The 13766-nt window shown below is 48.0% G+C and overlaps 2 protein-coding genes across 6 annotated transcripts in view; one reads left to right on the plus strand and one right to left on the minus strand.

Moving 5' to 3' along the window:
* DPP7 (dipeptidyl peptidase 7) overlaps nucleotides 1-13766 on the minus strand; it is a 30897-nt gene that overhangs the window by 3460 nt on the left and 13671 nt on the right. For all 5 annotated transcript variants that reach the window (XR_007352950.2, XR_012665228.1, XM_075120374.1 and 2 more), the window contains one exon: nucleotides 11203-11263. Coding sequence is in view for 3 of the 5 variants with exons in the window: in XM_075120374.1 (XP_074976475.1) it covers nucleotides 11203-11263 (61 nt within the window). In the remaining 2 variants the exon portion in view is untranslated. The remainder of the gene's footprint in view (nucleotides 1-11202; nucleotides 11264-13766) is intronic.
* Nucleotides 74-10119, plus strand: LOC125623275 (kelch-like protein 13). Its single transcript, XM_048822314.2, has 4 exons — nucleotides 74-1931; nucleotides 4027-4279; nucleotides 7026-7186; nucleotides 9467-10119. The coding sequence occupies exons 1-4, from the start codon at nucleotides 879-881 to the stop codon at nucleotides 9857-9859; spliced, it is 1860 nt and encodes a 619-aa protein (XP_048678271.2). The 5' UTR covers nucleotides 74-878; the 3' UTR covers nucleotides 9860-10119.

The following is a 13766-nucleotide window of genomic DNA, read 5'->3' on the forward strand; positions in this document are numbered from 1 at the left end:
AGCTGGGAGACCAGCCAGAGAAGACATAAGGAGATCAGGGGGTGTGGACAGGGTAATAGATCTAGAAGGCTGTGTGCCATTCTGAGCTAGGCTGTAGTAAAGATCACAGCTCTCCATCTGCCTAGTCGTTAGATCAGCAAAACCATCACCATCTCTTTGCTGGCTGTGAGAGAGCCTTCCACTCTGCAACACCCAGCATCTGGAACAGGCCCCCTGGGTCTTTTTGCCTCGTTGGCTCTCCCATCTCATTCCAAATCTGGTCTCTGCCCTGCGTGAGTCTCAGACTAACGCACTTCAGCTGTAGTAGAGTCTCACACAAACTATCCTGAACCGAATTCTCAAACTGCACAAGGCTAGTGGCTGTCCACCCCCCAGGGTGAATGTACTGCAGCTTCAAGACAGCAACTTAAGCAAACTGGCCAATGCCAGCCCTGCAAAGAAAGAATTTTGTTTGATCATGGATGGAAAAAGGGAGGGTGACGTGCCCAGACTTGCCCAGATGAAAAACAAGTACCTGGCCAATACAAGCCAATCAGGCGTAGCATGGGAGCTGGAGGAGACTGGGCGCCTTTGTGTGGATGAATAATTAGCAGATAGAGAAGAGAAGGAAGGACTGTTTGCTGCCTGCCACTCAAATGACCGGCTCAGAGAGTAGCCCAAAAGGAACACGCTACAGACCAATACCAGCAATAGTACTGCTAGCCGTGGCTTGGTCTCCTCTGCCGACTGGATTCTGGAGAGTCCGACAGACACAGCTCCCCCAGAAGTAGGACTGAAGGCTCCACTGAAAACCCCTACATGGGGGGCAGGAGTCACTCCCTATAGACACCTGCAGAGAATTCCTCGCCCCTCCTGCTCACAAGGCAGCTTTCAGAGGGATGTCGCTCAGCACTCAGAGCCTCTCTCTCACATCGGACACGTACCTGGCTAAACTCCTGGCCAGAGCATGCAGCCTCCGCTCACAGAACGCGCTGTGTGATGTAACGCTGGAGGCAGGTGGGGTTTGCTTTCCAGCGCACAAGATCATTTTGGCTTCAGCGAGCAATTATTGCAAGATCCTGTTTGTTGGAAACGCGACACGTGCCGGGAGCCCCGATGCGAATGTGCAGCTGAAAGCCATCAGCGCTGGGGGACTGAGGAATGTTCTCAACTTCATTTACTCCAACAAACTGGACCTCTCCCTACAGAACGTCGAAGAGACGTTCAAGGCGGCAGAAACCTTGCTCGTCCGGGAAGTGATCAAGCTGTGCTTTCAGTTTCTGGAGGACGGCCTGAATCACAAGAACTGCCTGGACACACTCAACATCGCTCGGAGGCTTGGGCCAGAAGAGTTGAGACAGAAAGCCATGAACTACGTAGGGCAGCACTACAAACAGATACTGACTGATCCTCAGTGCATGAAGCAGCTGGACAGAGAGACCCTGTGTGAAATCTTAGACAAGACAGACATGGCTGGGTGCACTGAGCTGGAGCTGTTCAACGCGGCCATAAGCTGGCTGCTGCATGACAGCGTGAGGCTGAAAGGAGCGGCAGATATTTTAAAGCGAATCCGGTTTCCTCTCATTCCTCTACAGGATCTGCAGAGATATGTGCAGGAAACCCCCATTATGAGGACAGACTCGGAGTGCCATAGGTACCTCCAGGAGGCTCTAAGCTACCACTCCCAGCTGTATGCTCAGCCAGCCCTGCAGACCCAACACACAAGCATCCGCTCCAGCTCCTCTATGCTGCTCGTTCTTGGTGGCAGAACCACAGACAACAGAATCTGCAGAGACATGTGGGTTGTGGATGAGAGCTGCAGTGCATGGAGAAAGATAGGTGAACTCGCTACACCTGTCTACAACCACTGTGTAGCTGTGATCAATAACTTCCTCTTTGTCATCGGCGGTCAATCCAGATTTGATCCTGCAGGGAAACAGCCTTCAAACGAGGTACGGTGCTTAAGGAGCTTTAGGTTAGAGGGAATCAAGTAGTCAAAGGGAATACTGGGACTGGAGTTCTGTACATACAAAGGCTCAGGTGAGGTAAGGCTAATTTCCCCACTAGGTACCTAAAGTCAATGTTCAGAGGCGCTGAGCTTTCACAACTCCCCCTGAAGTCAGCGGGTGTTTCAGGTGTTCTGCGTAACTGGAAAAAAAAATCAGACCCTTTATTTAGCTGTCTAATGTTCATTGGAAAGCGCTGGCTTTGAACACGGCAGAGACAAATGGCCCTGTAGAGAGATTTTCATTTAAAAAGAGCTGCCTGGCACGAGAATGTCTCCCTCCAGTTCACAGCACTGCTCAGGATGGCTGTAGAGTAATGACCGTGTTGAATCACTCATCACTCTCCTGGAGAGGTACAAGAGGAGTAGTGTTTGAGATCGGAACGGAGTCATCTCCTCCAGGCTGGCCAGGGCAGGACTGCTCCTACACGCTATTTCCTAGTGCTCTGCCCAGTTTTAAAATCCCTCTGGCGACAGGGCTCCCACCATGTCCTTTAGGAGACAAGTTAGCCCAGTCAAACTCTCCCTCTCTGTTTAGCATATTCCACTTCCGTGGATCGCATTAGAAACCCTTGTACGCCAGCCCCAAACCAGGCCAACCTCAAATACCTGAAGTAGTAGAACACCGGCCCACATCCATCAATCCTCATGGCCTTTGACCTCGGCTGCCTAACCCAGTGCCACTGAAACGGGATCGTATTCAGACCCTCCCCCCGCCACAAGAATTGCACTAGCAATGGCAAGAGTTAGTTTGACTCTCCTTTAAAAACAAAAAAAAACTGTTTCTCTTGCCCATGTAGGGCAAATACCCCTCCCCCCACCACGTGCCCCAGCTCCAATGTCTTCCCCCTGCCTAGGGAGTAAGACACCATTGTTTGGGGGGGTTAGCTAGAGAATGTTAGCCCAGGTGAGCGCCCCACTTGCTAACTGTCACTTTGTGCTTAGAGCCCAAACTGGTTGCCCCCCCCCCCCCCCCCGGGTTTCTAGCAAACTCTGTCCCCCAAGCAGAGTTAACAGGAAGGGGTTAGGGAGGCTGCAGGAAGCAGCAGAGTGCTACCAGCACTGAGCCAGCGTGCCGGGATCTCTTCTGGTCTAGTCCCTTCAACACCACCCAAAAGGGTCACCTCTCCCCAGGAGATGGGAAGCCTCAGACCAGGCTGGGACGCAGCGCTGGTCAGTTGGTAGCAAGAGGACAGAGGGTGATGATAACTCTCTGCTGAAGCCACTCTCTGCTAACAGCTAGATGCGAATTAACATGCCAGCCTGGCTGCTGTATAACTTTACCCAAGATCAAGCCAAATTCTGTCCAGTAAGGCGGATAACACGGGTTTCCAGCTGGAAGCCTTATTCTGACAGCCCTCGCTGTGGTAGTTTCCCCAGGGGTCAGGTGGGATTCCCTAGACAGCTCATCTCTGTCATGCTACAGCACAGAGCCTTGTACCAGGTTCCTATCACTTGCCCTGTTTAAATGAATGGCTCAAGAAACACACGTGGCTTTCGCTGTGGCCTGAGATGTAACTTTGTGGAGGGGGCATTGCACAGATCTTAGCAAAGCTTTATAGCATTTCATCCCTATGCGCAGACAAAGCCATGCAGGTGTGTTTAGATATGGGGCACACGAAGTGCCATTTAAAGGAACCATTCAGGCTGGAATGTATTAGCCCTCGCAGCTGACAGGGGGCTACCCTGGAACCTCGGGGTGTGACTGCAGCACATGTAGACGTTCTGTGCTCCTTCTAATCTAGCCAGCTTGAGTGTGGGAGCCATGAAGCTGTGGCAACACAGGCTTAGGCATGGGGCAGCTCCCCCCGTAATTAGCCAGGGCTCTAGGCAGTCTTGTACAACCCACTCTAAAGCCCATGAAGCTGCAGCTTCACTGCTCTGGTACCCAGGCTAGGCCGATTAAAGCTAGATCAGGTACATCTACACAGTTGCAGACACACCCCGTGACTGCAGGGCATAACAGTTCTTAAAGCCATGCCTGTTGGAGGATCTCCCACTGCCTTGCTCAGTGACCACTATTCCCTCTACTGTGATCCTAGGTGTTCCGCTTTGATCCCCGCGACAAGTCGTGGCTCCAGGTCTCCAGCATGCTGGAGAGGCGAACACGCTTCCACACGGATGTGCTGTCCGATCGCATCCTGGCTGTGGGTGGTGGGACACTGCTGGGGAAGCTCACCAACACCATGGAAACATACCAGCCTGCAGAGAACAAGTGGGAGCACGCTGCTCCCTTTCCAGTGCCAGTGGCTGATCACGCAGGTACCACCCACAAGGGAATCCTCTACATTTCAGGTAACACTACTCTTCTAACTCATGTAGCTACTTTGCTTTTACCGGTAGCCTTAGAGGTCAGGTAAGACTGGATCAGGACAGTGCTTGGATGGGCGATTGACCAGGGAAATCCGTAGTGGTGTAGGGGGTACTGTTGGTGAATCAGTAAGTGGTGCTCCTCCTCCCGAACGAATGCCCGCCATTACATCAGAGGGCATCGTCTTGCAGAGAAGACTTACAATAAGATCTTGGCCGGCTGCAGTCAAACATCCCATTGCACGTTTTGTCAGAACAGGAATTTTGATCATGGTGTCTTGGCCAAATTCTAGCTGCTTTCCTTTAAGAAAGCAAGCTAGGGAGAGATTTCCAAAGAACTGCCGCATGTTTAGCCACATATGTGACATGCATTTTAATGGAAGATGTGGGACTAAATCCCCTGCACTGTTCTGGAATGCTCATCCTAGGGAGTGAGGCACAAAAAGTAATTGACATGTAAGCTCTGCAGGGCAAGGGCTAGCTGATGTTTCTGTACAGCGCCTAGCACGAGGCCCCAAGCCTTATAGGGACCATTGGCACTACTGCAATATAATTTACTAATTGCATATCGCATGCTCCATGCACTTGGTAAAAGAACGTTACCAAGGTTGCAAAGTCAAACACTCAAAAGTTAGAAAATGCCAAAATTAAGGTTTCCTGGGCAACCCTAATTCAGTCCCTTTGTGCGTAAGCACTTTCATTAATTACATGATCACAAAGTATTTCTTCCACAGGAGCTCTTGCCCCATTCATCCCCTGCCCCAAAGCATGGGGACACTAGAATTTGTCAAAGAAAAAGCTGCCAGAATTTTTTTAACATAGCAAAACAATGTATTTTCCCTTAGCCTCAATCTTGGAAACAGCGACACTGTTCTGGTTGGAATTTTCCAAACAAGGTTCAGCCTGAAGCAGACACCGATCATGGAAAATTTCAGTTTAACCACTTAAAGTTTGGCAAAGTTATAAGGAACTGAAAACAGAGTCTTATAAACGGGAAGTGTTGGGCACCCACAATAATAGGCAGTGCTACCAGCCCCGCCTATGACACAACTACCTAATGCAATGTATTAAACACATTTGGAAATACACAAAGTAAGGGGTTCCTTCAGCAATCGTTCACTTGGACATGTAGTATAATGTACAGTCATCGCTAGTCCTGTCTCATGTCAAAAGAAAGCACATCATCAATACAATGACACTTATGTTATTGCTTGTGTGCTAGAAGATGATTTGTCATTGAAGTAGGAACCTTTGGTTTTTGACTTCCATAGATTTTAAGGCTAGAAATGATCATTAGGATCGAGTCAGACCTCTTTGGTTTGATTTTAACTGTGCAACCTGAATGTTGCATTTAATATGTCGTTATACTGTGGTATTTTAGGAAAAGGACACTGAAGCGTAAGACTCTGAGATCAGTTCTATTTTAGTGTCCAAATAAGCATAAAAGCCAGTCTGAAATGACATCTTAACAAACCCTGGATCCAGTGCGACATTCTTGCATCAGCCAGAGTGACCATCTGACATAGGTTGGAAGGATGGCCCAGTGGTTCGGGCACTAGCGTTGGGCTTGGGAGACTGGGATTCAATTCTTTGCTCCACCACAGACTTCCTGCATGGCCTTGGGCAAGTCATTTAGCCTCTGTGTCGGTTTCCCATCTGTACAATGAGGATAAAGATGCTCCCCTACCTCCCAGGATGTCATGAGAACGAATGCATTAAAAACATTGAAGTGCTGACATACCATAGTAATGTCTCATTGAAGTTAGATAGGAACACAGGACTGGAAGGGAACTCCTGGGTCACTGAATCTAGTCCCCTGCTATCATAGGCAGCTCCATCACATGATCCCATTCATAGTACTAGCCCAGGAGGTCTTATCCACAGCTCTGTCCAATCATAGTGAACAATTACACATGCAATGCTAGTATGAGAGCTTAAAACGTGCTGTACCCAAGCAGACAGCGTGGGGGTGGAGCGTGTTTACACACAACCTGGAAAACCCGGAGGTAAGTGTTGTGTCAGCCACATTTGACCTCCTGTCCTCCCTTTTCTTTGTCTCAAAGACTCTGACATGGTCTGCATTCTTCAGTTCAGCGAGCATGAAGGGGTGTGCCCTGTCAAATGGTAGCCTCCTGCCTCAAAGAGAGGAAGCTGGACTCCTGCAGCCCTGAGAGAACCACGTGATGGGTGTCTTAGAGCCAGGGAATGGTTAGAGAACAGGAACTGGCTCAGATTCAAGAATCAGGGAAAACTTGAAAACTGAAAAGTTTGCACAGATTTCTTTTTAAATAGTCACTTTTGTGCATCTTTGCACATCCTGGTGCCTGGTGGAAGCAGATCCCCCAAGAGAGGCTGTTCCTGCTTCCTGGTTGGGTTGGAAATTACCTCACGTGCCACCATAAAATCTTGTGGGGGGGAAAACCTGTTTGCAGGAGACACTTTTCATATCCAAGAGGTTTGATTTTAAAACCTCCAGACTTCTGGATGCTCATCTGGCACACACCACTTGTAACAACGTCCTGCCCTTCCTGGTGAGTAGGAGAGACAGCTGGGTCTTCAGGGTACAGCACCTTGGAAAGGCTGCATATGGAGCTGGAACGCTCTCCTTTCACCATGACAGGCAGAGATGGCTGGCAAGGCCCCCTAACGCCTGTTTGCAGAGTGCCATGAGCCTCTGATGAAAACCGCTTTAGCAGGGCAGAGGGATTCTAGCCACACTTCTTTCCTCCAGGGGGCTTTTCTGCTGGCAAGACCTTGAGGGACACATACAGCTACCTCCCTCGCCTGCGGCGCTGGATCACTAACCGTGCCATGACCTTTGCCCGGTGCGACCATGGAATGGCTGCCATCAGAGACCGGATCTTCTGTATTGGAGGCAGGACTTTAAGTGCTGTAAGTTGGGATTTGTTCTTATAAACAGCCATATTGGGCCCCAGATGCAGGCTTTCTACCTACAGGTCCTTCTCTACAGCACTGTATTATTCCAGTTTGATGACTGTAAATGTCATTAATTTCAATGGATTTCAGTCTTGCCGGTACTAATGCAGTGGTGAATCAGGCCCATTCTCATTACCATAGTATCTGAGTACAGCACAATTTCTACAAGCCTGTAGAAATGCCTAGGTCTATAAAATTGTTTTCATGAGTTGCAGCCCTGTGATAATCAGATCCTAGTTACTACCAATATCAAGAATATTTACAGCATCGATGGAAATGTTTTAAAAGCCAAATCATTCCTCTGCAGTTACATCCTAATGCAGGAGTGAAACTGATGAGCTGATTCTCCTCACACATGCCAAGAGAAATGCAGAAAGCAAGCAGAACAGAGAGGAGGATGGTCCAGGGAGTAGGGAGCTAGCTTAGAGCTTGGGAGGCCTGCATTCAAGTCCCTGCTCTGTCAGACTGCCTTGGGCAAGTGACTTAGCCCTTGTTTACGCTAAAGCAGCGAGAGCAGCACAGCTAGGGGGCTGCCGTGGTGTAGATGCTTCCTACATCGAAGGAAGGGGTTTGGCCATCGCTGTACGTAATCCATCTCTGAGAGGCAGTACCTATGTCGACGGAAGAATTCTTCTGTCACTTAGCCATGTTAACAGTAGAAGTCAGACTGGCCTAACTGCATCACACAGGGTGCAAAGTTTTTACAGCCCTGAGCGATGAAGCTAGCTCAATCTAATATTTAGGTGTAGATCAGGCCTAAGTCTCTCTGTGCCTCAGTTCCCCATCTGTACAATGGGGAGAATAGCACTGCCCTGCCTCCCAGGGATGTTGTGAGGATAAATACACGAACGATTGTGCTGTACTCAGATACTATGGTAATGAGGGCCATAAGAGAGAGAACTATCAAGTAAATCAGGTTTCTAAAAGCTTTTTCAGTTTTATTCATTGCAGGGGGTTAACATAGGTGAGGGTTTTTCTTTTAGAATAGGCTGTCCTGTGGCAGCCTGCCTTTCCAAAGGATTCTCTGAGTGTCTCCATACCCTTTAAATGCTGTGGTGGAGACTCCTCCAGGAGGGAATAGAATTCAAAGTGTAACAAGCAACCCTGCTCCGGGCCCTGCACCATACTGCAACCACAGCTCCTGCGGTGTCCCCAAGCCCTCTGCCTCCAGCCTCTTGCTCCATAGGCAGAGGCTCAATGCATAAGGATACACATGGTTTATGTTATTACTGACATCAAGGATGACTCAGGGGTGGGGCAGGTTTTCAGGCCTGCCTTTAACTGGATCCCTCTGGTTTTGTGCCTGCAGTTTTGGCCACCTGCATATCTCAGCATGGTGCCCTAATCTGCAGATTCAGACAGGTATTCAGGTGGGTTAAATCGGTGGGTGCAAAAACACCAGCCCTTGGAGCCTTCAATGTAGAGGGTGCACTGATGTAGATGGAGCTGTGGATGACACCTCCTCTCCCCCAAGCTTCATCTTGGCTGCTGTTCATGACACAACACAACACAATCCACTGTTCGGGGCTCCCCCCGGTGCCTTTAATCGAAAGGGGACAGACCAGAACTTGGGCTGTTTCAGCTCCTAGGTGCACTTGCTTTTCTCTGCATTCCTTCTCCATTTTCCAGAAAGGAACAACCCGTCTTCAGAGCCATTTTCTGATACCACTTCGGTGTTCCAGTTGGGTTTCTTAGGATACCTTCAATTTGACTAAAAGAAAAGGAGGACTAGTGGCACCTTAGACTAACCAATTTATTTGAGCATAAGCTTTCGTGAGCTACAGCTCACTTCATCGGATGCATTCAGTTTTTTTTTTTTCCACTGAATGCATCCGATGAAGTGAGCTGTAGCTCACGAAAGCTTATGCTCAAGTAAATTGGTTAGTCTCTAAGGTGCCACTAGTCCTCCTTTTCTTTTTGCGAATACAGACTAATATGACTGCTACAATGAAACCTTTAATTTGACTAGTTTCAGCGTGGTAGCTGTGTTAGTCTGTATCAGCAAAAACAATGAGTACTCTCCTAATTTTTAATTTGACTGCCACATTTCAACTCAGAAGGAGGCATCCTGAGCCCCCTGGTGGGCAAATAGTTTAAGAACACAATTTGCCTTTAACCATGTCTTAAGACCCTGGCATCACTCATTGGGTGGGGGATCGTTAGACTGAAAGAGTCCAGTGTTACAGTACCATCCACCCAAACTGTCATGTGGCAAATCAGTGTTGATCTTTGCAGGCAGAGGAATGGATTCAAGTGAACGAGACAGAAAATTACTGTCCAATGACTGACCAGTGGACCACACTAACGCTATCCCCCTTTGACTGCTGCCAGTTCAGTATCGCTGCGCTCCACTCCAGACTCTATATCACAGGAGGTGGATCTCTGCGACGCATGAGTAAAGAAGATGGCGTGTTCATCTATGATCCTGACGGGAGGCTATGGAAGAAAGCTGGCTCCCTGCCTAATGCTTTGGTAGACCACGCCTCCTGCATGATTAAACTGTCCTGTGAGATGGCAGCTGACCAGCAGGAGAGAGGAGTGAAGTGCTCACCAGGTGGCAACAGCAGGAAGAGATCCACTCTCAGCTTGTTCATCACCAACAAACAAGAGCCCCACTCGGCTTTTTAAAGGGAGCAGGAACTGGATCCGTGAAGGAGCTGCTCTGACAGCACGTGGCAAATGCCCGTAGCATTTTAACCACTCTCCTCAATTCCTAGCCAAACGCTGCAGCTTGTGATTTAGGAGCAGCACGTTAGCATGTTGCTGGTGTGCACTGCTGAGGTGGCAGTGCGGGAAAAATGAAAGAGGAAGTGGAGGCATGTCCTAGCCGCAATGGGTTGGGTTGGATACTTCTCTTTTTAAAAATAAAGAATATTTTCCCTTCTAAATCTAACATATGCAAACCTTATTTGAAATGAATGAAGAGGAAGTTCAGTTATTTTTTTAAAAATAGAGCACTTCTTTAGAAGTGTTTTACTCTGCAAATTGCACTCAAAGGTTTTAAAATGTCAAAGATCTCCTTACAAGTCCCCTTAGGCAGGTATGTTAGATACCCTTCTCTCTCACCCCCGCAGTGAGAAGCCCAATATAAAACACAGAGATGCATAGATTTTTAAGGCCAGAAGGGACCTTTAGGATAATCTAGACCAGTGGTTCTCAACCCATGGCCCGCAGGCCACTTGAGGCCCAATCAGCACACAGCTGTGGCCCATGTGACGTCCTTAAGGCCATGTGGGTAGTATATATCTTGTGTGGATGTGGCTCACATAACACAGAGCTGCATGTGTGGCCCACAATGGTAAATAGGTTGAGAATCACTGATCTAGTCTGACCTCCTGCAGACACAGGCTAGACAACCTCCAGCAGGGACTGCTGAATCGAGCCTGTAACTTTTGGTTGAGCTGGAGTATAGGTAAAATTTTCCAAAGGGCCTAAATGACACAGGAGCCTAAGTCTCACTGAAAGTCCATGGGGCTGAGGCTCCAAAGAGCACAGGGGTATGTCTACAAGATCTGATTGCAGCATATGTAGGCATGCCCATTCTAGCTATTATCTAACTAACATGGGTAACAACAGTAATGAAGATGTGGCAGCCCAGGCTAGCAACCCAAGTATGTATTTGGGGTCCCCAGCAGGCTTGTACTGTGGTTGCTAGCCCATGTCACCACATCTTCCCTACTACTGTTCCCCTTGCTAGCTAGGTTAAAGCTAGCCCTGTGCTAGGGTCACGCCTTCCCTGGCGGTGTAGACATATCCTAAGTCACTTTTGAAAAAATGGGCAAGATCCAAGCTAATAGTTACGTCATGTGGGAGGTGAAAGGTTAATTCATTGTCTGTGAAGTGTTAAGGTTCCTGGGCCACTGCAGTGCAAAGTGTTCCATAGCCCCTAAAACAATATGGGATAACTCCGCTTTCGCAAGTGCTTCTGAGGGAGAGTTTCAAATATGACAAAGCTGATAAAACTAACTCACCGATAAGAGCTGCCAGTCCTTTAATATAGTCCTGGTGTGCAAGGATCTGGTCACAGCCAACCTGGATAAGGGACACACACACACTTTGGTCAGTTTCCAGATAGATGTTTTAAATGACAAGCAATTAGAAGTTAGTTTGGAGGTCTCAGTTTCACAAAGATTATCCTGGAAGCTTCAAAAAAAAAAAAAAAAAAAAAAAAAAAGAAAGAAAGAAAGAGGAAAGACTCTCCACTCAGACTTTAAGGCCAGAAGGGACCATCGTGATCATCTAGTCTGACCTCCTGCACATCGCAGGCCACAGAACCTCACTCACCCGCTTCAGCAATAAACAGTAACTCAGCCAGACATTAGGGGACTTAAAGATCTCAAGTTATACAGATGCCACCATTTACTCTAGTTTAAACCAACAAGTGACCCGTGCCCTCACTGCAGAGGAAGGCGAAAACCCCCAGGGTCTCTGCCAATCTCATCTGGGTGAAAGTTCCTTCCCAACCCAAAATATGGTGATCAGTTGACCCTGAGCATGTTGGCAAGACCCCCAGCCAGACACCTGGGAAAGAATTCTGTGAATAACTCAGAGCCCTTCCCATCTAGTGCCCCATCTCCAGCAGTTGGACATATTTGCTACTAGCAGTCACAGGTGGACCACATGCCATTGTAGGCAATCTCATCAGACCTTCTCCTCCATCAACTTATTTAGCTCAGTCTTGAACCCAGTTAGGTTTTTTGCCCCACTGCTCCCCTTGGGAGGTTGTTCCAGAACTTTACTTCTCTGATGGTTAGAAACCTTTGTCTAATTTCAAGCCTGAACTTGTTGATGGCCAGTTTATATGTTCTGTGTCTACACTGGCCCTTAATTTAAATAACTCCTTTCCCTCCCTTGGATTTCTCTCTGATGTATTTATAGAGAGCAATTATATCTCCTCTCAATCTTCATTTGGTTAGGCTAAAGAAACCAAGCTCCTTGAGTCTCCTTTTGTAAGGAAGGTTTTCCATTCTTCTGATCATCCTCTGTACCTGTTCCGGTTTGAATTCATCCTTCTTAAACATAGGAGACCAGAACTGCACACAGTATTCCACATGAGGTCTCACCAGTGCCTTGTATAATGGCAATAACACTTCCCTATCTCTACTGGAAATACCTTGCCTGATGCATCCTGGGATTGCATTAACCTTTTTCATGGCTACATCCCACAGGCAGCTAATAGTCATCCTGTGATCAACCAATACACCCAGATCTTTCTCCTCCTCTGTTACTTCCAACAGATATGTCCCCAGCTGATAGCAAAAATTCTTTTATTCCCTCAGTGCACAACTTTGCACTATTAAATTTCATCCCATTTCTATTTCTCCAGTTTTCAAGGTCCTCTAGATCTTCTTTCCCTCAGGCATTTTAGCTGTTTAGCTGCTTTGTAAGGGGACAATGGAACAGTTTTGTCCTCTAATTATAGAGTGGGTTGGAGGAACTGGCCAGGAAATAAGCAGTTCACCCTGGAGCCACTATGCTGAAGGGCTGCAGTAGGTTCTGACAGCAGAAAAAGTTACAGGGGAATCAATGTCAGTTACAGCCCTTTCGTATGCCAGTGGTTAGCAGAGTTTGGATCACAGAAGATGCTAGGCCAATAGCCTAGAGGAGGAGGCCAAGATTTTCAAGAATGACTATTGATTCTAGGGGCCCAACTTGAGACACCTTCAAAGGAGCTGATGGTCAGAGGGCCGACCACTCGGCCTCTGAAAACCAGACTTCTCTAAGGAGTCTCAAATTGGGCCCCTGCAAAATCACTAGTTGCTTGTGAAAAATCTTGTCCTGGGGTTTTACCAGTCGTCGCCCTAAGTCCAACATGGGCCCCAGCAACACATGCTTCTCCACACCTTCCGGCATGGTGCCTCACCTGCCTGAGGAGGACCCCCTAGTGGAGAGGATGGGGAAGGTCAGTCTTCGTGGCTCATTCATGAGCTCCTTAGCAAAACAGCCAAGTGGAGCAGTTAGGAACTTGGGTGAAGTTCTGTACTGTAGCATCGTGGCCCAAGAGCACTACAAGCCACACACCAGAAACTGAATGAAGACCATCAATACTATTTGCCCTAGGCCACCTAAAAACCACCAGGACGCTACTGGATTGGGAGGGGTGACTGGAGAGCTCTGTACCGTGGTCCCAATCCGTTGGGCTATTTAGTGAGACGGTGTGGATCAGGCACTGGACTGGACCTTAGGATACCTGTGTTCAGTTCCTGGCTCTGCTACTGGGTGACCTTGGACAAGTTACTTCCCCTCTGTGCCTCAGTTTCCCCATCTGTATAATGGGGATGCTGATACTGACCTCCTTTGTAAACTGCTTGAAGCTCTAACGATGAAAAGCGCTAGGTATTCTATTATATTCTTATTCTAGTGTCAACAAAACAGTGTATTATGCTAGAAGGGATATCCGCAAGTCACAGCCTGGCTCTCCAGAGCATGTTTTCCCTGGGCGAATGGAGAGAGGAAGAATTACCACAGGACAAAGGTCAAAAGAATTAGTTGTCAGGAAATGTTCAAAAATATAAACTCTGGGGAACAAATCCTG

The sequence above is a fragment of the Caretta caretta genome, chromosome 16, assembly GCF_965140235.1.
Source record: "Caretta caretta isolate rCarCar2 chromosome 16, rCarCar1.hap1, whole genome shotgun sequence".
Classification (NCBI taxonomy): domain Eukaryota; kingdom Metazoa; phylum Chordata; order Testudines; family Cheloniidae; genus Caretta; species Caretta caretta.